This window comes from Podarcis muralis, chromosome 8 (assembly GCF_964188315.1).
Source record: "Podarcis muralis chromosome 8, rPodMur119.hap1.1, whole genome shotgun sequence".
Taxonomy (NCBI): Eukaryota; Metazoa; Chordata; class Lepidosauria; order Squamata; family Lacertidae; genus Podarcis; species Podarcis muralis.
Genome location: NC_135662.1, coordinates 13,906,754 through 13,931,404, shown reverse-complemented (window position 1 = coordinate 13,931,404; position 24,651 = coordinate 13,906,754). Strand labels below are relative to the sequence as shown.

General features: G+C 46.2%; 1 protein-coding gene across 11 annotated transcripts in view; it reads right to left on the bottom strand.

Annotated features, from left to right (window-relative positions):
* MTSS1 (MTSS I-BAR domain containing 1) overlaps positions 1 to 24,651 on the bottom strand; it is a 164,341-nt gene that overhangs the window by 14,012 nt on the left and 125,678 nt on the right. For all 11 annotated transcript variants that reach the window (XM_028736171.2, XM_028736178.2, XM_028736172.2 and 8 more), the window contains exons 4-10: positions 23,087 to 23,171; positions 22,239 to 22,330; positions 20,063 to 20,137; positions 7,121 to 7,278; positions 6,205 to 6,312; positions 5,392 to 5,489; positions 942 to 1,152 (exon numbers count right to left, since the gene is read on the bottom strand). In XM_028736171.2, the coding sequence (XP_028592004.2) occupies positions 942 to 1,152; positions 5,392 to 5,489; positions 6,205 to 6,312; positions 7,121 to 7,278; positions 20,063 to 20,137; positions 22,239 to 22,330; positions 23,087 to 23,171 (827 nt within the window). The remainder of the gene's footprint in view (positions 1 to 941; positions 1,153 to 5,391; positions 5,490 to 6,204; positions 6,313 to 7,120; positions 7,279 to 20,062; positions 20,138 to 22,238; positions 22,331 to 23,086; positions 23,172 to 24,651) is intronic.

The window sequence follows — 24,651 nt, the reverse complement described above, 5'->3', positions numbered from 1 at the left end:
TGCATTTCTCTTGTGATCAACTCAATGTGAAAGACAAGATGGGAAGATGCAAACATCTTTCCTGTAATCTGTGAAAGGGCCCCGCATTTTAGCCTTTGGCTGCAGCGGCAGGAGGCAATTGCTGGGTTTACCTCTTGGCAACTGCAAGCCAGGCTTAAGACACAATTTCCGATGGGTGAGAATCAGAAAGTAGCAGTAGTCTGCCCAATAAAGCAGGGGTGGGGAATCTCAGGTCTGGGGGCCAAATGTGACCTCCCAGGACTCTCTATCCAGCACATTAGACTCTATCCAGGTCACACTCCTTGTCATCCCCTTCACTGGTCCTATTTCACACCCTCCTTGTGTGTTTTGTGCCTGGCTAGAAGGTACCCTTGACCTCTTGCATTGTTGTTTAGTCATGTCTGACTAGCATACGATGGAAAAAATTACCGTATTTTTTGCTCTATAAGACTTTCCCTCCTAAAAAGTAAGGGGAAATGTGTGTGCGTCTTATGGAGCAAATGCAGGCTGCGCAGCTATCCCAGAAGACAGAACAGCAAGAAGGATCGCTGCTTTTGCTGCACAGCGATCCCTCTTGCTGTTCTGGCTTCTGGGATTCAGAATATTTTTTCTTAATTTTCTCCTCCAAAAACTAGGTGCATCTTGTGGTCTGGTGCGTCTTATAGAGCGAAAAATACGGTACATCCAATACTCAACCCACTTTGGCCTCTGGCCCCACCCACCACTGACACATGGCCCCCATTAAGTCCCTCAGAAGGCAAAGCGGCCCTTGGGCTGGAAAATATTCCCCACTCCTGCAGTAGAGTAATGCAGCAGGCAGACAACCAAATAACCCGAAGCAGAAGCCACGAAAAGCACAATGAGCACAGAAGCCCTTGGAGATCTTGGGTGAGAAACAGAAGGTGCTACATGCGGGGGCAGCCGCTGCTCCCTAGGCCTACCTGGTTGAGGGCCTCTGGCGGCATGGGGGATGGCGACTTGGACTGGAAAGCGTCCTGGGACATGAAGCCGGAGTCGTGCGAGGACACGCTGGACAGCCTCATCGGCGCTTGCTGGGGCAGGTTGGAGCTGCGGTAGCGATAGTGTGAACTGGGTGAGTGAGAGTGTGAGCCGCTTGACCGTGAGTCACTACTGTTTACACTGTTCAGACTGCTGTGAGATACAAAAGGAAGAGAGACGAGGGCAGAGGGGGAGGGGGGAAGAGAAACAAAAAAGGGGGGGAGGGGGAAGAGACCGCACAGGACAATTAACATTCCATGGTTCTCCAGCAGGGCATGCAGCACAAAGAATAAAAAAATAAATAAATGGCACAACTAGCGGAAGGAAACTGGTAAGAGTCGCAAGGAACTGCAGTATCCTTAGGAATCGGATGGAAAATGGCAAATCGACAGCATCGAGTGGTACTAGAATGCGGCAATGAACGAGTCAGGGGCTATTTCTGCAAAGGAAGAAGTTCCTCTAGCAGACCAGGCAGGAAAGCGGGAAGGACCTGGTTCCCCACCCTACCAGCATGGAACGAAACGGCTGACAACTGGGGAGGAAGCTGGGATAGCTTGGGTCGAATCGAACGTTTGCTGCATGAGTGGAAGGACTTCTGCTCATGCAACAGAACTTCCCTTTCTCCTCTCACTCCACCCCAATCTGCTGCGAGGGCTAGGGGCAACCTCAGAACCGATCTGAAGGGGTGGGAGCACAGAAGGAGGAAGAGGAAGTTCCACTGTGTGGCTGGAAGGTCTGGAAGAGCACTGACTCCACTGGACACAATTCCTTTGTAGGCTAGGGCAGTGTTTCCCAACCGGTGTTCCGCGGCACACTGGTGTGCCGTGAGACCTTGCCTGGTGTGCCGTGGGAGGGAGGCGGGAGAGGCGGGGCGGCGGCGGCATCTCCTGCTGGATGCAAATCCAAACATGGCGGGCGCCTCCCTCGCTCCTTTGTAGGCGGACCATCGAGAGAGAAAGAAAAGGAGGCGAAAGAGCAAGAGAAGGCGCCTGCGCGGAAAGAGGAGCGAGCAGTGCGCCTGCTCGCCGCGGCGCCCGAGATCGTTTCTCCCCACGCCCCTTGCTTCAAAAGAGGTCCGGGGACAGCGGGAAGCGCTTCGCGCTGCCCCCGGACCTCTTTTGAAGCAAGGCTTTGCGGGGAGAAGCGATCTCCCCGCAGCCCCTTGCTTCAAAAGAGGTCCGGGGGCAGCGGGAAGCGCAGCGCTTCTTCCCCGCTGCCCCCGGACCTCTTTTGAAGCAAGGGGCTGCGAGGAGATCGCTTCTCCCGGTGCTCCGAAGCGGGGCGGGGGGGCGGGAACACCTGCCCCAGCCACCCCGCTTCGGAACGCTGCTCCGAAGCGGGGCGGGGGGGGCGGGAACACCTGCCCCAGCCACCCCGCTTCGGAACGCTGCTCCGAAGCGGGGCGGGGGGGCGGGAACACCTGCCCCAGCCGCCCCGCTTCGGAGCGCTGCTCCGAAGCGGGGCAGTGGGGCGGGAACCTCGCACCCCGCCGCCGGGCATCGGAACGATGCCCCGATGCCGGGCGGTGGGGCGGGAACCTCGCACCCCGCCGCCGGGCATCGGAACGATGCCCCGATGCCGGGCGGTGGGGCGGGAACCTCGCACCCCACCGCCGGGCATCAGAACGAGGTCCTGGACCTCTTCTGAAGGCAGGCGGGGGCAAAAGTCTTTGCTCCCCCCGCCTGCCTTCCCGGGACAGTGGAGACTTCTCCGCTGCCCCGGGCGATCTTAAAATGCTGGCGGGCGGGAGCGAAGCGTTCGCTGCCGACCCCCAGCATTTTAAAATCTCCTCGGGGCAGCGGAGACTTCGCTCCCGCCCGCCAGCATTTTAAAATCGCCCCGGGACAGCAGGGGCTTTTAAAATGCTGGCGGTCGGCAGCAAAGCCCTCCTGTCCCCGGAGCTTGCGGGGCGGGAGGTGGGAAGAAGGGCTTTTCTTCCCACCGCCAGCCTTCAGAACAGCCTTCTGAAGGCTGGCAGTGGGAAGAAAAGCCCTTGTCCCCCCCCCCCCCAGCCTTCAGAAGAGGTCGGGGGACAGACTGTCCCCGGACCTGGTCTGAAGGCGGTTTCCCTAGGAACGCATTAATTGATTTTCAATGCATTCCTATGGGAAACCGTGCATCGCAAGACGAAAAACTCGCAAGACGAAGAGACTTGCGGAACGAATTAATTTCGTCTTGCGAGGCACCACTGTACTTTTTATATAGTCAATATAGGCACAGAGTTAAATTTTTTAACATTTTCTAATGGTGGTGTGCCTCGAGATTTTTTTCATGAAAGAAGTGTGCCTTTGCCCAAAAAAGGTTGGGAAACACTGGGCTAGGGGACTTTTACGGGTATATTTGAAATGCTGCATTGGATAGTGATTAGGGCTGGCTCAAGGTGCCCGAGGTGAGAAATCCCATCAGCACCCAAACAAAAAGCTAACCAGCCTGTGGAACGTTCTACTGAGAGATTCCCTGTGCAAGTTCCACTGACGTGAATGGGAGTGGTAGCAAAACCACTACTGCACTCGGGTACAGATCCTGGTACTCAATGGGACTGGAACAGGAGAGACTTCTGGCAGACTCTGCACCGTGGATTGGACCTGCCTTGCCTCTCAATTCTGCTGGTGCAAGCAGTGGCCTCACTCTGCTCCTGAGGTTGCCATGTCACTTCCTCTCATAGCACACCCTATCGTCAGAAAAGGCAGCCTCCCTTGGGGTTAAAAGTCTGTAGCAGAATTTTAAAATTTTAAGGCAGAGGAGGGGTTTCGCTGCTAACTCAAGAGGGCTGGCTACTTTCTCCTTTAAGCGTCTGCTGTTTACATAATACTATCAACTGTTGGGCTCAACCAGATGAAGACAGCAGGAGATCTTTCATGGGGGTCTCCTGAGGATTCCCTTTAAGTAATAAATAGAGCTGGCAATCTGCTTTGTGGGAGACAAGAGGCTACACGGTCCCATCGCCTGTGGAGATGATAGTCATGTGAATCTCCCACCATCTTGCCTAGTTTATCTGCTGGGATTGTACGGCCAGCCATTTTCCTTGTTAAGGATATTGCATTTTGAAAAGCCTGTGCTTACCGCTGTCAATAGAAATATCTATAGATCTCCTGTCTATAGATACTGTACGTACGCATGCACAGACAGCTATTTACGCAGGGAAATGCAAGGGGCATCTTGGTCTACCATGCCGTAGGGTGCTGCAGCTCTCCAATCCATGTGATTCGGAAGGCAAATTTGTTAAAAATAATGACAATAATAATAATAATAATAATAATAATAGCATTTAAGGCTAAAAGGAAATGCAAGAGCAAGGAACATATAGCAGAACGTCTTCCTTTTGGTGGAGAAAAGGAGAGAATTAGACACCGGTGTGCCTGGAAAGGAGTGAGGGAGGAGGAGGAGATGCATGCTGCCAAACTGTTTTAGCAGAGAGAAAACAGTTTTCATGGAAGAGGTCAAAGGGGGATCTAGATGCTCAAAACACGCAAAAGTAAAAAAATTAACTCTTTTTTTCTGAACTGCATTTCATCAGTACTGAACAGTAAAGTACTACCGAATAATTTTCAGTAAAGAATTTTACTCAAAGAAGTTGGAAGAGAAACGGGAGGCATCCAAGCAGTTTATGCCACTGAGAAATTAAGCCTGCTGTAAGATTGAACAATTGTATAAACATTTACAATGTATGTGGGTTCATGAGACAGTGGCAAAGAATACCAGACCCCGAATCGACAACTGGATGGTCAGTGGCCGGTTTTCCTTAGAAGTTTTTTTCCAGAGCCTCTTTGTATGGCTGTCATAACAACGCTCAACAATTCTATTTCAGTCTATCAATAGCATCTCAAGAAGGAGAGGACCACAAAGAGTAGACAAATTATTATTTTACAAAATTCAGACGTACCCCCAGATTCAACCATCTTAAAACACCATTATTTTGATGTGAGTCAAGACTAAAAAGCTCACTGCCCATGAATGGGTTGGGGAGGACATCTTGTCGCAGCATGGAGAAGATTGTGATTTCTAGACAAGGGTCTGAGAGTTTCTTCTTTTGTCCTGCTGCTTTTGACTGCTTGCCGCTGAATCGGAACAAACATCAATCTGCAGAAAACCTAATTAACATTTGTTCCGATTCAGCAGTAAACCACAGGTTTTCCTGGGGAAAGCGGCAGGACAAAAGAAAAACATGTTTAGAAATCACGGGACAAACGGCCCGTGTAGCTGAGCCCTCAAAAGGTGATGGACCTCATCAGTGCCTGGATGAACACTGAGTGGTCCTTCCTAGGTGCTTCAAATGTCCTAGAGGAAAGAGCAGGATCCAAGCATATAAATAAATAAATCTTACAGAAGAGTGTTTATTAGAGTAAAACATTGGGTTCCCATAGAAACAGATCATGTGCCTTTTCTGCTTACCTGCACACACTGGATTTTCTTGACATGGTGGTACTGGGAGATGATGGAGGAGTCTGATAGGACCAGCCATAATCAGAGCCTTTCAAATCTAGAATTACCTGGAGAATCAGGAGATAGCCATGCACGGTTATTTACACCAGTGAATTGGTCATTGGTGGCTTGAAACTAGCTAGCTGCTGTCAGGTCAACCAATCCTATCAGGGCATCAAGTTAAGCATATCCTACTAACACCCCAGCACACTTATTTCTAACATTACGGACTTGTTATTATCACGATCCTTCAGTCTTTCTCTTTCTTGAAGCACACGTTTCTCAGAGCCCTCCAGACCAGCAAAACCCTTACAAAACACAACCAGTTTTATTCAAGATTCTGCCAACCATATTCCAGTGCTGCTTGCTGAAATCTAGTGAAGCTACACTGTCACTTCCTCAACCCAGTGCCCACCAGATTTTGTTGGGACTACAACTCCCAACATCCCTGGCCTGTACGACCAACAGTCATGGATGATGGGAGTTGTAGTCCAACAACATCTAGAGGGCACCAGGCTGGGAAAATATTGACATAGATGAAGGTCAAGGGCACAGTCTACTGGAAAGTTCTCCTCCTGAAACCCCCACAACCGGCCACCCCAAGAGGAGCTAGGGAAGGATGTTACCATGTTCTTGGGCAGCTGCCAATCATATCAATAGCGCTTGCATGGGGAAGTATTTTCATTGGGTATTTACCTTTTGCACATATATGGAATTCTACCATTTGTGGGTTGAGTAGACACAGTAAACCAAACAGATTAGCCTTTCCTCAGTCAAACTAACCTGCTCACTTGATGGCGGCAGCTTGTGAGGGTCCATAGTGAGGCTTTTCAGATCTTCTGAGATGGTCTGCAGGTGAGTTATTTCTCCCAGCATTGAGATTTCTTCTTCCTGGCAGATTAAAAAAACACAGAAACGAAGCAGAAAATCAGAACTGCCAGTGTTACTGAGTTCTATTACGTATGCAATTTCGGTCAACATCAACAAACTAGCTGCTTCATCTTACTAAGTCAAGGCATAAGCACCACTCACTTCTTTAAACAGACACAATTTGTAAAGGTTAAAAAAAAAAGGATTAGATACTTATGACTGAAGCTACAGAAAAGGTCAGGCTTGCAAGCAAGATGTCAACATTCCTTCATTCTTAAATCATTAAAGAAAAAAGCCTTCTTAGTTCTTGCCACATCGCTTTCTTTTTTTATATAATAATTTTTATTAAATTTTCTGTTTTACGATTTAAAATACTCATTTAAACATCCCTAAAATATCAATGACTTCCCTTCTTCTCTTTCCATGGTTCATTTTGCCTATCATAAATCCCTGCATATTTTACAAGAACAAGAATACATTCAGTATTCCATTATTGCACCCATCAAAACTTATTTACACTGTTGAATTGATCTTAATGCTGCCAACATTTTCAAGTGTACACAGTTCCCTCCCCCCATATATTCAATAAACGTTTTCCAATCTTCTCTAAACATATGTTCTTCTTGTTCTCTTATTCTATATGTTAAGTCTGTCAGCTTAAGTTGCCATTCTTCTTTAGTTGGGACCTTGCTCGTTTTCCATTTTGGGGCTAACAAAACACAGGCCGCAGTAGTGGCATACATAAATAACCTTTTCTCACACCTGGGAATTTCAGGTTCAAAACATGCTTTGTGGAAGCAATGGGGAAAAGGCTCAAAACGAAACTCACAATCACAGGCCGCAGCATGGAGATGAATGAGCAGAATCTGCCGCGTTCCTCAATCAGGGCCTTCCTAACGGCCTGTTTCTCTGTTTCTTCAAGAAGTAGGTATTTATCGTTCACGTCCTGTAAGGCGCTGTCTAGCTGAGGCTGGATGTCTCCTCTACCTAATTCACAACGGAGAAAAAGCAAAGGTGGTTATAGGCTGAAGCTACTCCCAAGGAAGCCCATAAACATTTGTACAGCTTTGGCTATATCTGGGCTCACGTCAAGCGTGTTCACACGGCTAGTCACTACATGCCGTCAACTCCCTTGTCGATCCATCTCTATGGGAGTGAATCTGCCTTGAATAAGCTGAATTTGCGGCTTAAATCAAGGAGCCTAGCACACCTCCTTTGGGACAAAGGGGAGGAAATATTAATTTAACAAAGAAAATACAGTTCTTATATTTTACAGTATTAAGAACAGGCTACACACATAAGGAGAAGAGGTTAAGCTTTCACAGAGCGGTCAAATGTTGTATTTCATCAAATACATAACAGAAGATGGAACAATTCAAGCTACATTGACACAGACTGGTGGTCTGTCCCACTTTTTTCAGGATACCCTGGGAATCATTAGCAGCTTATTTGGGGTTCCTTTAACAAGAAGATCAGTAATGGTAGACAAACCTAGCTTGCGCCATAACAGATTTATAGAATTATGCATGGAGAAAGTGGTTGGAGGAAGCTTTTTCTCCCTCTGATACAAGTCTAGAAACTGGAGCCGTCCAATGAAACAACAGTGGGAGATTCAGGAAAGACTAAAAGAAGCATTTTTTCCACACAGTGCACAGCCAGTTTATGGAATTCACTTACAGAAGGGCGTAGCAAAGGCCACCAACAAAGATGGCTTCCAACTGCCCTCTATGAATTTGCCTATCAGTGGGCCAGTAGTCATGAGGGCTGCATGCTACCCTTAGGAACAGAGGCAGCCTGTCTCCTAGTACCACTTGCTGGGGCAACACAAATGGGACAGTGTTGTTGAGCGCATGTCCTGCTTGTGGGCCTCCAAAGGCTACTGTGGTGGAGAGGACACGGGATTAGGTGAGCCTTTGGTCTGATCCAGCAAGGGTCTTCTGATGACGACGGCTTGCCTACCGATTACCAATCTCCTCGTATAATATGTGTTACCTAGTGCACTATTCCTTTATACAGAGTAACAATGAGCCCCGCAAGGCCTGCCCAATGCGCTGCATGGGATACAGAAAGCTGCCTCACACCAGCTCACTGTATTTGCAGTATTGCCTGTTTTGACCGGCAGTGACTCATTTGACAGCTGTCTTTCTCACCGCCTGCTCTCTCATCTGTTCAACTGGAGACGCCAAGGTTATATATACGGCCATGCAGCTTATAACATGCCCTGGAGGAGTTTAGCGGACAGGTGTTCTCTTGGCCAGCAAACTGAAAATGGTTCCGTAAAAAGGTAGGAAGGTGGGTTTAGAGGACAGGTCAAAGGTTGTGCAACACCAACTCCCTTGTCCCGGGACTCCCAGGACTCGCCAGTTCGGTAAGAACCTGGCTGGGTTCCACCAAAGTTTAGTGAAGGATGTCAGGTCCAGAAGAGGTTACTTACCCACCCCAGTTTAAAGCCAATCCAGTTTCATAAGCAAAAGTTAAAGGGGGTAACAGGAGTTGGTGTGTGTATATACAAACTTTTCACGTAAAGGTATCAAGGAGGAAATCAGTTTCACAAGGGAAATAGGGAACTTGCTTCAATTCAAGCCACTGGGTTACAAACAAACAAGGATATTGGCGTTCAAATGTATGCACAGCTCTCATCTCCTGCCAAACTCACCACCATATTGTGCATCCGCCCCCCAAAATCTTAAGTATATTTTAAAAATTCCCCAGAAAAATATTGAACCGTTAAGGTACAGCTTGGTATCCAAGTTGATGTGCTTCAATGGCAAAAGTGACCACAAAAAGGCACCCATAAAACTGAAGCTGGCATGAGACATCAGCTGACAGAAGCAGTACATTTATTTGCCTTCAGAGTTTGGGGACTTCGTCGGAACATCAAAGTATATGTGTTGCAAAGAAAAGAAAACCAACAGCCTGGGAGCTTGCCCAGAAAGCTTACTAAGGTAAGACACTAGTTTATACCCCCCACCTTGACTTAAATGTGGCTGCTCACAGCCAATTCTACACACAAAAAGCTTATTCTGTAGCGAATAACATGTGCATAGAAAATGCTACTGCAAAGAATGGAAGTGTTAGCAGGTACAGCAAAAATTCAGTTACAGACTAGTAGTCTTCGTGAGACCAAGACTCACAGGACACAAATCACCTCAACAGCTGGCGCTGCTAAGGAGATCTTGCTGGCCCCCAACTCCCATAAGGCCAAGCCAGAATGGCCAATGGTCAAGGTTGACGGGAGTTGCAGTCCAACAAAATTTGAGGGCATTAGTTGGGAAAAGATGCAATGTGGGGCCAACCCTGCCCTCTTGGCTCTCAGCCGGCGCCAGATCCATTAAGGTCGGATATGGCAATCATGGTCTTCAACCTTGCAATTCCATGTGTGATGCAAGAGTGCTGCCCAGATTCCTCTAGGTTCGCCGCCAACCATGCCTCCATCTCCTCTTCAATAATGACCATTTACATGGCTTCATCCCAACGGGAGGCAGGCAGAGTTTATGCTGCAAATATCCCCTCACCGTGAACACATTTTTAACCTCCGCCCCACTGAAGGCTACTAGCAGAATCAGAGCTGTGCGTCACAAGGACATACCGGCCGTTATTTTAACTGCAGGAAGAAATTAAAGAGCTCAGACTGCAGTGTGTTGCCTGCTAAGTGTCTGGCTACTCAAGTGCAACTGTGCATGGCAGAAGCTTTTGTGTTCGTAATTCAGGCACTAAATCGGAATTAAGCGCCTTGGACAGACTTCTGTAAGTGCTGAGAGGTGCCATATGAGTGCAGCTAGGAGCTCACTGAAGCAGAAAGCTAAAACCTATGGTCTACCTCAGCCCTCTGCTATAAAGGAGGCATGCTAGGAAGATACCAGCCTCAATATCATCCCAGTAGCTACATATCTCAAACCTTGCTCTGCAACGCCCCATGGTAGCACAAGTCTTAGACCAGGGGTCAGCAAGGGTTACCTTGCTTGGGCCGGTTCACTCCAGCAGAGATCCCTCTGTGGGCTGGATCGCGTACGAGCCTGCGATTTCCGGCATCTGCACAGACACGATTTCTGCCGTCGGCATCTCTGCAGACGCAATTTCCAGCACCGCAGAAGCGAGTCCCCGGGCGGCTCGGTTCGGGGGCAGCTCCCCGTGGGCCACTTGTGGTCCATGGGCCTTAGGTTGCCAACCCGTCTTAGACTTTCTCTTTACTCTCCCTGCCACAGTATGAAGACCATGAAAATAACAGGAGTCATAGAATCATAGAGTTGGAAGAGACCACAAGGGCCATCGAGTCCAACCCCCTGCCAAGCAGGAAACACCATCAGAGCACTCCTGACATATGGTTGTCAAGTCTGTGCTTAAAGACCTCCAAAGACGGAGACTCCACCACACTCCTTGGCAGCAAATTCCACTGTCGAACAGCTCTTACTGTCAGGAAGTTCTTCCTAATGTTTAGGTGGAATCTTCTTTCTTGTAGTTTGGATCCATTGCTCCGTGTCCGCTTCTCTGGAGCAGCAGAAAACAACCTTTCTCAATGAAAAGTCATCTTTTTCTCAATGAGCATTCATATATTTGAATCTCGATCAGAGAAGAATTCACTCATAAATTATTAGTAGTATACAGTGGTACCTCGGGGTACATACGCTTCAGGTTACAGACTCCGCTAACCCAGAAATATTACCTCGGGTTAAGAACTTTGCTTCAGGATGAGAACAGAAATCATGCCTTGGTGGCGTGGTGGCAGCAGGAGGCCCCATTAGCTAAAGTGGTGCTTCACGTTAAGAACAGTTTCAGGTTAAGAATGGACCTCCGGAACAAATTAAGTACTTAACCCGAGGTACCACTGTAATTGCACACTACCTACATTTTACAACACAGGTAATGTCGCATGCATGCGTTCTCTTCGCATTTTGTTTACCTCATCTGGAAATAGACGTTGACTGGAATCTTGTTTTATTTAGTTTCCCTAGCTCAGTGATTAGGCCCTTTGGGGGGAGGAAATGTGATGTAGACCGGAACAACATTTGAATGTTGAGCAACTCTCATTTATGTGTGGATTCGTCCTTCTATTCAAATATATGAATGTTCATTCATAAAAAGATGACTCCTGTTATTTTCGTGGTTGTTTAGATTTATAAGCCTCTAACGGTTGCCCTGGTGACGCTATCTTTTGTCACATTGCATTTCGCTATGCTATCACCACCTTCCCTGTTGTGGTGTTACGGTATAAAGACGAGAACAGAAACAGCCTCTCTCTCAAACACATTCACACTGAGTTTCACAGAAAGGTTGCTTCATCAGTGCGCACACACAGCACTGCACGAATCTCCTTCCATTTTTAAAAAACCAACCACAACCAGCAGCCTGTTCTCCCTCCTCAAACTCACATATTCCTTGAAAGCTTGGATGTAACCCCTTAATCCTCACGGCCAATTGGCTACCTATATCCAAGTCTAAGAAGATATAGAGGCACTTGCTCCCCCTTCATCCTTTGCTTACGTTTATCTCTCCTTCACACACACCCCTATTGTCTTTCCCACTATTAAAATTTAGACAGGTAATCCTCCTTGATGTTTGCTGTACTCCATCATCTATCAACCCCAACCAGCATGGACCATTGGCCAGGGACTATGGGATTTCCCTGCTGCAAACTTACTGAGGATCACAACATTCTTGGATAAAACAAAAGTCATTTTCTACTCCCAACAGCCTGACTTGTCAGTTATCTCTAACTGAAAACCTCATTTCGGAACCACGTATTTCTACCCATTCTCAACACACCAAACTCATATATTTGTTATCAATCAGGGCATAACATGCAAGTGATTTTTTTTAAAAGGGTATGTTTTAGGGTCAAGGGGTTACAAACATGGGAATTTAGGCTCTAGACTTTAAAAAGATGTTTTGAATAGGCACATATATTTGAAATCATCCTGTTGAGAGATCGCAAGCAAGTTTTCGAAAATGGAATAAATTTGATGGTGTCGCCGTTCTAACCGCAGGTCTCTTGCACACCTAAGCCCAGAACACTTGGATAAGTCTACTCAGTTCCACCCGCCTCAAAGGAGTCAAGGATGGTGGCCCAGGAGCGCCTAAATTGTGGAACTCCCTCCGCAGAGAGGTGTGTCTTTCACCTTAAGTTGTACAGCTTTCACCTTATGGTGAAGACGTACCTCAGCCGTTGAAAATGAATCTATTTGGCTTCCCACCTCTTTGGCCGAATTTTTATCGTTCTGCTCCTTCTGTAATGGTTTCATCTGTTTTTATTTCTGTTGTATTTTCTACAGCTGTAAACTGCCCCAGGACCTTATGGTGATGGGCGGGTAAAAAAATCTTATAAAATAAATACTGCTCAACTCCTTTACATCAATTTGCTTATAATTTGGTGGCATCAATCTGGTAGTAAGAATTGAGCTGTGATTTCAAGTCAAGTATTCCAGCTTTTTCATAGGCTATTAAGATGTGAAGCTAATTTTCCTGCATACCCTGGAAAAGGTAGTAAAATGGGAGAGCTGAATGCCTCAAGTCAGGTCTAGAAAATAATTTGGCCACTTATCATCACGATGCCCAGAAACTTGAGAAGTGTTTGAGGGCACAGCTGGAACTTAAACAATTTAATGCCAGTAAAGGTAAAGGGACCCCTGACCATTAGCTCCGGTCACGGACAACTCGGGGGTTGCGGCGCTCATCTCGCTTTATTGGCCGAGGGAGCCAGTGTACAGCTTCCAGGTCATGTGGCCAGCATGACTAAGTTGCTTTTGGCAAAACAGAGCAGTGCACGGAAACACTGTTTACCTTCCCACCGGAGTGGTACCTATTTATCTACTTGCACTTCGTGGTTTCGAACTGCTAGGTTGGCAGGAGCTGGGACAGAGCAAAGGGAGCTCACCCTGTTGCGGGGATTCAAACCGCCAACCTAATATTTTCCAAACCTAGTGCATCACTATGGATTTCATGTAGCATCTGGCTGAGAAGACACCTGCTCTCGGGTGTCGAGGCCAAAAGATGCAGGAGTTTTTAATTCGAAATTAAAGTCTAGGCAGCTAGTAGAGACCAGACAACCATAAGAGGCCACAGCAAAGAATTATACCAACCAGCCACCAGCGATGCGGTGCAGCTCAGACTTACCCAGCGCCTCAGCTGTCGAGAAGGTGAGCAGGATACAAAAATTGACACAGGAGAAGGAAAATAAAATAAGTCAAAACCAGTGTTCTAAATTTCCTGGTGTTTATATACATCATTAGCAGATTGAAGAGAAGCAAAATGATCCCGTTCACGCCAAATATTTCTTTCCTTCTTTCACATTCCAAAGTTGCTAAGGTCAAAGTGTCAATTTCCACCCAAACAAAATCCTGCTGTACTCAAGCTGGTTTTAATTTATTTAGCTTTGTTAGAACTTCCAGTTTCTTTCATCTCAGCGGCTGGTCCTTCGAACATTTGCATGATGCAACTTGATGAATTCGACGGGGAACCAGGGGAAAGGTTAGATTAGTGATAAGAGATCTAGTGAAATAGGGCACCCCCATTTTTTAAAAACATTGTTTGGAGTATCAGGAGTTGCCCGACTCCATTTCTCCACTTCCGGGTTCAGCCCACTCTATGCCACGGTTTCCTGTAACAAACAAATCAGGCCAACTATGGCTAGCACTAGCATCTAAACTGTCATTTGAAAAGCAAGGTTTGAAGTGGTTTTGCAGACTATGGTTTCAAATCGTAAGTTGGAGGTTAGGTGCTAACCATAGTTTGCCCAATTCAGGCGTCAGGGCACAATATGATTAGAAGAAAACTGAAAACAAGAGAAAACTGGTGTATAGGAAAGGACATTTGTACCTAAAACACTACCGTTCCTCCAAATCATGGTTTGGAGGATAATCTCAATTGACCCTTTTTACACCACTTAAGGAGCTCCTACACCCTTCTATGCACATGTTAAGACAGGGAAGGGTGTGTTAATTGTAAGCACAAAACTCAAATTATGCAACTGGAACATCTTATGCAAATTTGCATACATCCGCTTAGTTTAAATCACTGCACAATTTTCATCTTTAGACAAGTGTGTGTGTTTTTCTATGTAGGTTATTAAATCAGAGTAATAAAAATCACCACATGACTAATGAAATCACTACATATTTTAAAGCAAAGACTGGTAAACACATCCACAGGTTCTCCTCTCCAACCCTGAAATTTTCTTGAACAGAATTTGCTATAGATTCCATTCTACGTATCTTTCTCCATATATACACTAGGCATAACATTATGTAAAGCACATTATTGTGACCTTAAAAATACATATACGCTACAGAAGATCCACACTCCAGCAGCGTGACACAGAGGTGTGTAACATCTGTAGATACTTGCGACATACAAGTAATCCCAAACATTTCCAATGTAGCAGATAAATTCCCCAAACGTGCCAAAATCTCCTAATTTAATTCTGCACCCCACAGGAGCTGCAGTCCCTCCGTAAAACATCCCTCAAGCTCCTCCTAGTTGTTTTTTAAAACGGAGATATAAACAGCTAACAAGCAATGTTTTTCAGAACAAAATGTTTTAATGCTAAAATCCGTTGGATGAAATAGTTGTCTTTGAGATAAGTGGAAAAACTGCCCAAGCAAGTGCCTATGGAACAGAAATATCTAGAGACCAACAATAAGAAAATGCAGAGACACAGTGTCAACCCATCTTATTCTAAGGTCCAAAGAGTACAAAAATTATCATGTGAATTTCAGGGTTACCTTTTGCTGCTGAAAGTGGTTTGCCATTTTTTAATATACCATTTATTGATGGGTTGGGCTATCAAACTGTTAATAAGCAAAAGTTACATTACACATTTGCAAAAATGGTTGCAAAAAATAAAATAATAAAATAAAATAAAATAAATAAAAGAGTCACGAAAATGGTTGAAGTAATGGACACAATGTTTTCTAACTAGAAATGGTATTTAGCTATAGATACAGGCCCAAGGCGACTGAAAGGCTTGCTGAGCTGTTGGAAAACAAGTATCAAAATAGACACAAATACAACATAGTGCAGTAGACCATGGTGAACTGTAATAAATTCCCAATCTGTAATGGGAAATTCGCTTTTCTTAAGAAAAAGGCACCACCTAACCTATCACATTTCATACACTCAGTTCAGAATCCTGGGTACATAAATCACATCACCACCTTATGGCTTTTGTGTAATCTTAATTTTTAAACGGGCAGCAAAATTAAAATCTGAAATGCCTGCACACCCAAAAACATTTTACTGAACTGAAAAACAGAGAGAATACATCAAACAAATCCAACATGATTTTTAAAATGAAGTGATGCAGTCAAGCTTTACTCTCAAGGGCTATTGATACCTTTAACATCCGAGGACACTTCCACTCAACAGTTTATTGTGGAACTTGGTGCTGCTACTACATGCAAGTTTTCCGAAATGTCCACACAATCTTGTAATCATCAAACCGCCACCCAATTTTTTCCGCCATCCAGATTTACAGTTTCCGTTTTGTTTTGTTTTTAAAAAATAATAATAATGGATTTTCAGCAGAAACAGTACATGGGGATCAAATGGGAATACAGTGGTACCTCGGGTTAAGTACTTAATTCATTCCGGAGGTCTGTTCTTAACCTGAAGCACCACTTTAGCTAATGGGGCCTCCTGCTGCCACCGTAGCAAGATTTCTGTTCTCATCCTGAAGCAAAGTTCTTAACCCGAGGTACTATTTCTGGGTTAGCAGAGTCTGTAGCCTGAAGCGTATGTAACCCGAGGTACTGCTGTATTGGATTAAATTTTGATGCACAAGTGAACAGCAGAACCCACAATCAAGGAAGTGCCTACAATCCAAACCATTTTCCAGTATGGCTTTGGGCTGTTTTACCATGAGAAAAATGTAAAAGTACTGACATTGCACCTTCACTCTAATAAAACAGGGAGTTTCAGCAGTGTGCCTCTCATTTTGTTTTGTTTGTAACATCTTTATCGTAAACTGAGTTGGGAGAGCTTGCTCCAAAAGCTGGTGGAGGCACTACTAATAGTAGAGGGAACCTGGTCACATCACAAAACCAAGTTAAAACAGCTTGTGTGTGGACCACTATATAAATTCCCCCCTTGCATATTTTCCATACACGTGGATGGACAAACAGAAGGGACAGATTTCCACTCTAAAGGAGCCACCGTGCGTGTAAAAAGGTAAAGGTAAAGGTACCCCTGCCCGTACGGGCCACTCTTGACAGACTCTGGGGTTGTGCGCCCATCTCACTCAAGAGGCCGGGGGCCAGCGCTGTCCGGAGACACTTCCGGGTCACGTGGCCAGCGTGACAAAGCTGCATCTGGCGAGCCAGCGCAGCACACGGAAACGCCGTTTACCTTCCCGCCAGTAAGCGGTCCCTATTTATCTACTTGCACCCGGGGGTGCTTTCGAACTGCTAGGTTGGCAGGCGCTGGGACCGAGCAACGGGAGCGCACCCCGCCGCGGGGATTCGAACCGCAGACCTTTCGATCGGCAAGCCCTAGGCGCTGAGGCTTTTACCCACAGCGCCACCCGCGTCCCTACCGTGCGTGTACAGATATGCCAGACAGAGACTACAAGAAACAAGAGATAGCTGGACAAAAGAAAATGTAGTTATCAAATTTTGGCAAGGTTACATCTCGACAGCACAAGACACGTGGTGTGTGGTCAGTGGACTAGGGGGACAAGGCTAGTACCCTACATGTTTCCGGTAAATCAGAGTATTAACGCCTTGTGCCTCCTTCCCAAAGCCCATCCCATCATCCTAAGGTCCACAGAACGGAAGATGGCAAGTTCCCCAAGGATGTGCTCTATGGGGAGCTGGCTCCAGGCCAGTTGGCAGACCAACTCTGCACTGCAAAGATGTCCGCAAACGGGACATGAAGGCTGGCGACATCAACCTCATCGTGTGGGAATCCCCTGCAGAAGACTGAAGACTTGGAGACAGTCAGTCAGGTCTTGCATCCACGACAGCAACCAGAGGAGGAATGACTGCTAGGATGGAGCACAGAGAGAAGAAACACCACGATGCACCTACAACAGAACAACTGGACGCCTTTGTCTGATCCAATCCTCAACGAAAACATGTCTGTCCCATACCAGTCTCCACAGCCACAGCAGATGCTGTAATCTTCCAACCGTTTGACTTCACCCCCAAAGGCACACTCCTCCATTGTCTCCTGAGACAGACAAGGGACCAACCTTGATGGTCAAGAGCAGGTATCCTGCTCTCAGTGCCGCACACCAACCCTGGGGTGGACTTAGCATTTGAAAGAGACTGTTCAGTACAGTGTCTAAGCCATGGGTAGGCAAACTAAGGCCGGATCCGGCCCAATTGCCTTCTAAATCCGGCCCGCAGACAGTCCAGGAATCAGTGTGTTTTTACATGAGTAGAATATGTCCTTTTATTTAAAATGCGTCTCTGGGTTATTTGTGGGGCCTGCCTGGTGTTTTTGCATGAGTAGAATATGTCCTTTTATTTAAAATGCGTCTCTGGGTTATTTGTGGGGCCTGCCTGGTGTTTTTGCATGAGTAGAATGTGTGCTTTTATTTAAAATGCATCTCTGGGTTATTTGTGGGGCATAGGAATTCATTCATTTTCCCCCCACTTCAAAATATAGTCCGCCCCCCCCCCCCCCAGGTCTGAGGGACAATGGACCGGCCCCCTGCTGAAAAAAGTTTGCTGACCCCTGACTCTAAGCGTTATGAAAGTGATTCTCTTCTCTATTCCTGCTGTGACTCCAGAATTGGCTGGGAGCACAAGACGTAATAGGGGGACCGATTTTACAGGATGAAGGGGTCATGGTGTTGGGACAGGTATACACACACACACACACACACACACACACACACTCGCACCAGAACTCTGAAGGAATATTGAAATTATTTCAGTGCGAAGGCCGATGCACTTATACAGTGATTAAAATGCATCAGCAGCTTACACCTATAGAATTGCATCAGTGGGAGGAAGTAGTCCTACTGCTTACCCAAACTTCCTCCTACTCAGCACAAATAAATGCGTATCACAACAGTCAACATGACAGCAGTTAAGTGTGGGAGTTATGCTGTTTAGGGATGGAATTCACAATGGCTGGGAACAGACAACGTTTCCCAATTTACTTGCCATAAGGCAGTTCGCTTTCCAGGTAATTTTTGCAGTGTTATAAACCACTGAGCGCAATTCAGTGCACAGCCAATTTGATGGAAAGGAAAGCGTCCGTCTTCAGAACCCTCTGGCACCCAGCAATTTCAATAGTTGCCATGAAAGCATTTTCGTAAGAGGCGCATGCCCATTCAGTAATGCAATGCTTCTGAAATGGAGGGCTGGGCCCCAACGGAGTGTGCAAAACCAGCGGGTGGGTCCTGCTATTGCATATTCCATACGCAGGGCAAGCTGGTTTGGCATCAAACCATCTCCAACTGCGGCTCAGGGCCTCAACTGGGAAAGTGGCAGTGGAAGAGTGAGGCTGCAAGTCCTAGCAATCCCACACCGATAGGGAAGCTGTCCAGCAGAGCTGCCAAGTAAGGAGGGAAGCTTTTGAGCCTTGCTGCAAATTCTCCTGTGCGCCCCTGTGGTCTGGAGAACAGAGCTGGCGTAAGCAGTAGGCAGCAGGCTATACATGTTGCGTCCGCTTCAGGTTGTGTTTTTCGGGTTGCAGACTGCTGAAACCCGGAAGTACTGGAACGGGTTACTTCTGGGTTTCGACAGTCGCGCATGCGCAAAAACGCTAAATTGCGCTTTGCACATGCGCAGAAGCGCCGAATCGCAACCCACACATGCACAAGTTGCGAATGCTGCAGGTTGCGAACATGCATCGTGCACAGATCACGTTTGCAACCTGAGCATCCACTGTATCTAGGTGCGAGGTCTATATCACATTTACACTATACATTTAAAGTGTATTTCTCACCCTGCACCTCAAGAATTCTGGTACTTGTAGTTCGAAGCACACAGCTACAATTCCTAGAATCATCAACAAACTACAGTTCCCATGATTCCAGGGGTGGGGGAAGAGTTTGGATTTGATATCCCTCCTTTCACTCCCCTTAAGGAGTCTCAAAGCGGCTAACATTCTCCTTCCCCTTCCTCCCCCACAACAAACACTCTGTGAGGTGAGTGGGGCTGAGAGACTTCAGAGAAGTGTGACTGGCCCAAGGTCACCCAGCAGCTGCATGTGGAGGAGCGGAGACGCAAACCCGGTTCCCCAGATTACAAGACTACCACTCTTAACCACTACACCACACTAGCCACATGCTTTAAATGTGTGTTAAATGTGTGTTGAATGTGTGTTAAATGTATGGGGTGGACGTGAGCCTATTAAGTTTAGAACGGGGTTCAGCTTTGTGAAAATTTCTCCAGGATGGATGGAGACTCTGATTGGGATTCGCCTATCCAGCCCCGTCAATGGAAACCCTGTGCAAGGCCTTTTGCTTCTGCAATGGGGCTTTGTCCCCCCACTCACACCACACCCTTGAAATTGGCTTGGGGTGTATTTGTCAGAAGAATCCCCCAGAACAGTGCAAAGGGGGAGGAGAGGGTGGGAGACCATCTTTCAAAAAGACAGATGAAATGGCCAGAAGACCACAACGTTTAATTCCACCCTAAATTGGAGGTGTGTGTGTGTGTGTGTGTGTGTGTGTGTGTGTTTGGCAAAAACAAATCAATACATCCAAATTATTATTTATGCACAGTCACAGAAACACAGCTTTTTGCTGCAATAAAAAAACAAACAGGAAATTCAGAGCAGCCACACACCAAGCAAGTAAGGAAAACCTCAGGGAGAAATTTACCTTTCTTTGCTTTCTTCTGTAGTTTCAGTGTGTCTGAAGATTTCTTTTTAATCTCCTGGCGGGCTTTCTTGTATTCTAGAGAGAGAAAGAGGGAAGGAGGGAAACACAGTCTGAATATCAACACATTTGACATCTGTGCTATGGCATGCTTTGTAAAAATAAACAAACAGATCTGCCTATGCCTGATGATGCTAGGAGTTCAGAGAATGGCATGCAGTGTTTGAGAAAGCAATTTAAGCTACTTTTCTCTGTTGATGCATCCTAATGCATTTCACTATTATTTAGCACAAAAGCAGTATGTAAAAGGGAAGGGAAGAGCAGGAAAATATTAATATTATTTATTAAATTTGTATATTGCCCTTCATCCAAAGATCCCAGGGCAGTTCACAACAGAAAAATACAAATTGAGAATACAAAATACACAATAAAACAAAAACTTTGCCATCTGTTTTGTTGTTTCTTCAGCTTTGTAAACCGCCTTGTCCATATAGCAATATAGAAAGGTGGCATACAAATGAAAATGAAATGAAAATTAAATGCCCCGGCCAGCACAAGCTAGGAGGATGAAGAAAAGGTAGCAGCTCTACCACTAAATCTACCTGCTGTGGCACAGCCTAACCACCGGTTCACCTGTCCTATTTGAGAAGCAGCAATTGTTCAAAACAGCCAGACAGGATGTTCTTAGAGAGCATCAGGTTTTAGTGGTAACCTGTCTTTTATTGTTCTTTCATTTTATTTTAAGAAACCGCGGCTTCCTGTGGTTAAGACTACTACAAATGCACCCCTCTGCAGTTAACAGGGCAGAACCGCGGGTTCTAGCCACTGCGGCTTCGCAAAGTCCCAGATTCTGGTTGTACACTCATACCTTGGGTTACAGATGCTTCAGGTTGCATTTTTTTCAGGTTGTGGACCGCCAAAACCCGGAAGTACCGGAACGAGTTACTTCCAGGTTTCGGCGGTCGCGCATGCGCAGAAGCGCTAAACCACAATTTGCGCACGCGCAGAAGCGCCAAATCGCAACCCGTGCATGCACAGACACGGGTTGCGAACGTGCATCCTGCACAGATCATGTTCGCAACCTGAGCATCCACTGTACTTTCTTCTCAGCACTTGAGGGTGCATTTAAAGGTAAAGGTAAAGGGGCCCCCGACCATTAGGTCCAGTCGTGGCCGACTCTGGGGTTGCGGTGCTCATCTCGCTTTATTGGCTGAGGGAGCCGGCGTACAGCTTCTGGGTCATGTGGCCAGCATGACTAAGCCGCTTCTGGTGAACCAGAGCAGCGCACGAAAACGCCGTTTACCTTCCCGCCGGAGCAGTACCTATTTATCTACTTGCACTTTGACTTGCTTTCGAACTGCTAGGTTGGCAGGAGCTGGGACTGAGCAACGGGAGCTCACCCTGTCGCGGGGATTCGAACCGCCAACCTTCTGATCTGCAAGTCTTAGGCTCTGTAGTTTAACCCACAGCGCCACCCGCGTCCCTTTTTGAGGGTGCATTTAAGCACACACAAAACATTAAAGCGGTTGCAAGCAATACTTAGCCGTATGGCCTGAAATCTCTGCATAAAATGAACACATCACTCTTTTTTTTAGAAGTGGCGGCTTCTATCAAATCTTCAGATGTTGATCCTGGTACCTCTTTATCCATGGTTAAGAGACTGAGCACCAGGTGCAGAGCTGCGTGATCCTTCGCCTGAAGTCCTTTCCAGCTTAGGAAAAAGTGGCAAGCCACCTGCATTACTTTAACAGCGTTAAGTGACAGTATTAAGGCTACCCTTGGCACCTACTCAAAACCAGGACTTGAAAGCCAACTCCATTAAACCATGGTTCCAAACCCCTATTAAAAACGGAAACTGTGGTTAAACCTAACCATGTTTATAACACTGGAGCTAACATGACGCTTAAAGGTGGTTGCAGAAGGAAAGGGGGGTTTGCTTAAGGGACGGAAGGAGATGCAGAAAAGGAGCAGGCGATTCTCACAGCCCATTCCTGATTTCTTAGCGCTGGCTCATGCATAACCCTGGTTGTACCTGCGTCATCCCATAAGCGGCCATCGCCACCTCGTGTGACCAGATTCTCGAAAACACAGCACAAAAAGTAAACATTTGCACAGTTATATTTTAAAACCTGTATCGTTCAGCCACATCTTGTCCACGGCTCCTTCTCCATATAACTACCTTTTGCATGGTCTTTATCCAGTTGATTGGCTGCTTTCTTCCATTCTTCCATCTGCTCTTGAAGTGGGTTTATCAGACAGTCTATTAAAGCACTAATTTGGTTGAGAAAACACAAAGAGGAATCAAATCCTGCAAAGGGGGCGGGGGGAATCAACCTGAATCTACCCTAAGCCAGACCCACCGACTGCTCAGAAACCCCCTCAATATCTATGAGCTGCGCTAACCCATTCATATAATTATTTTGAAGTGTTCTCAACAGCCCATCACGTTAGGCTGTGCATTATTGCGTCCATACTGCAGGTGGTATGAAAAGTGTAGGGCTGGCTATTGGGTGTCTAGATCAGAGGGGTTGGGCGGTGGGACTCTCCATTTCATAGCTAAATCTCCCAGCGCAACTGTAGCTCTCAGACTCCCTCGAGAGAGAGTTACCAGATACTGGAGAAGGCCCAATAAAATAATTTGTTTTTGCAGCAACTTCCCAAGTTCTCAGCTTACGAACCGATCCCCCTTTGGCGTCCCTCATTCACTGCTGAGTTACACTTAATGCCATGACTAGGAATTCCTGGTGTGCAAAGAGGGTTGTGCCAGCAAGCCTCTGTTTCTTTCCTCAGGGTGGGCAGTAAACTCTTCCTCTCCCACAAAGCCCGGTTTGTTTGATGGGAGAAAAGGAAAGGGTGTTCCCAGCAACCGAAAGTCAGAGGTTAGCTGGATGCCAGCCCCAGCAAACAACTTAATGTGGTCCTGAATGAAAGGGGTTGTGTAGCAATTACATCTTGACCAAAGTCCAGGAGCTAATAATGAAGGGTTCCTTCCGATTTGTGTCGGCTCACTGGCATGCATTAACTCACCTTGAGAACTGCCTGAGTTTGGACTCTATGCTTCTGTGCCTCATGCACATTCTGGTCAGAGCAGAGCCAATTTCTCTTGTAGCACCTGAAAGAAGAAAGCGGTCTTATTTAGAAAAAACTGGCAAGAAAGGTTTTCGATACACACACACACACACACACACACACACACAGTATTCCCAAGTGGTGCATGGAAATAATAAAAGCAATGGGTTTAAGTCAGAATGGACCCACTGAAATTAATGGGCCTAATTTAGCCATGTTCATTCATTTCAATGTGTCTATTTTGAGTAAAACCACCCCGTATTTCAAACACAGATTAAACCAAGGCTAGAGGTCTTCTCAGGCCCTTTGGGTGTTCTAACGCCATTTGTGGTGCCTTGATACAAATTTCTGAACCATGCCTAGGAAATTGATTGTTATTATTTATTACATTTTTTCCCACCGATTTATGCAACAACAACAACCAAAGTCTAAAAGCAATTTAACAAAGATATAATACAAATGGACAAAATCAACTGAAAACCAGAATATTGCAACGTGCAATGCAAAGTTCCTAAAAGGTTCCTCCAACACTGAAGTGAAAACAGAATGAATGGGTCAAGAAGATTCTTCAACAGTGGCTAGACCTGAATGCCAGTGTCTAAATCACCTGTGGGGAATCTTTGGCCCCCCAGACATTGCCAAACTACCATCATTCCTGGCCGCTGGCCATGCTTGTTTGGGCTGATGAGAGCTGCAGTTCAGCACCATCTGGCAGGTTGGAGGCTCCCTATACCCAGGGTAAATCATAGAATCGTAGACTTGGAAGGGACCCGGGGTCATCTAGTCCAACCCCCTGCAATGCAGGAATTTCAGCTAAAGCATCCATGACAGATGGCCACCCAACCTCTGCTTAAAAACCTCCAAGGAAGGAGAGTCTATCACCTCCCGAGGGAGACCATTCCACTGTCAAACAGCTCGTACTGTCAGAAAGTTTTTCCTGATGCTTACAGAATTGACGGCTCCGGGGCAAACTTGGGCAGAACTTACTCTTTCGTTTAAAAAAAATTATAGCCTGGCCCCTGGGGCGTCTGTTGTGCAGGGATGGTTTCAGTTTGGCACGGGTGGCAGAAGCAATAAAAGAAATGAGAACCCATGAAATGATAAAATGACTAAAAGGAATCATCAAGCTTTAAAAAAAGAGAGAGCAACTCATTCTTCAGAGACTCAATAGAAACAACCTGCCAGAACCAAGAGTGTTCCCTAAAATTAAAGGGAGAAATAAATAGCCAGGCAATACTCCCCAGGAAATGTGTTCCACAACTGTGACGCCGTATCAATAGCCTCAAAGAACTGAACCGCAAGCTATCAATTTATAAGGGTGCCCTCAATTGGCGACTGTCATTCAGTGGTTGTCTAGGGTGAACAATAGCACACTGCTCTGCTTTTCAGCGCAAAGGAGAGAAACAAAGGAGGCTGGGAACACAGGCAACTTAGTTTGGACATTATGTGATAAGGCTAAACACTCTAGATCTTGCACAGGATCTTGCAAAAAAAGAAAAATAACAACACGTATCCTAGTCTCT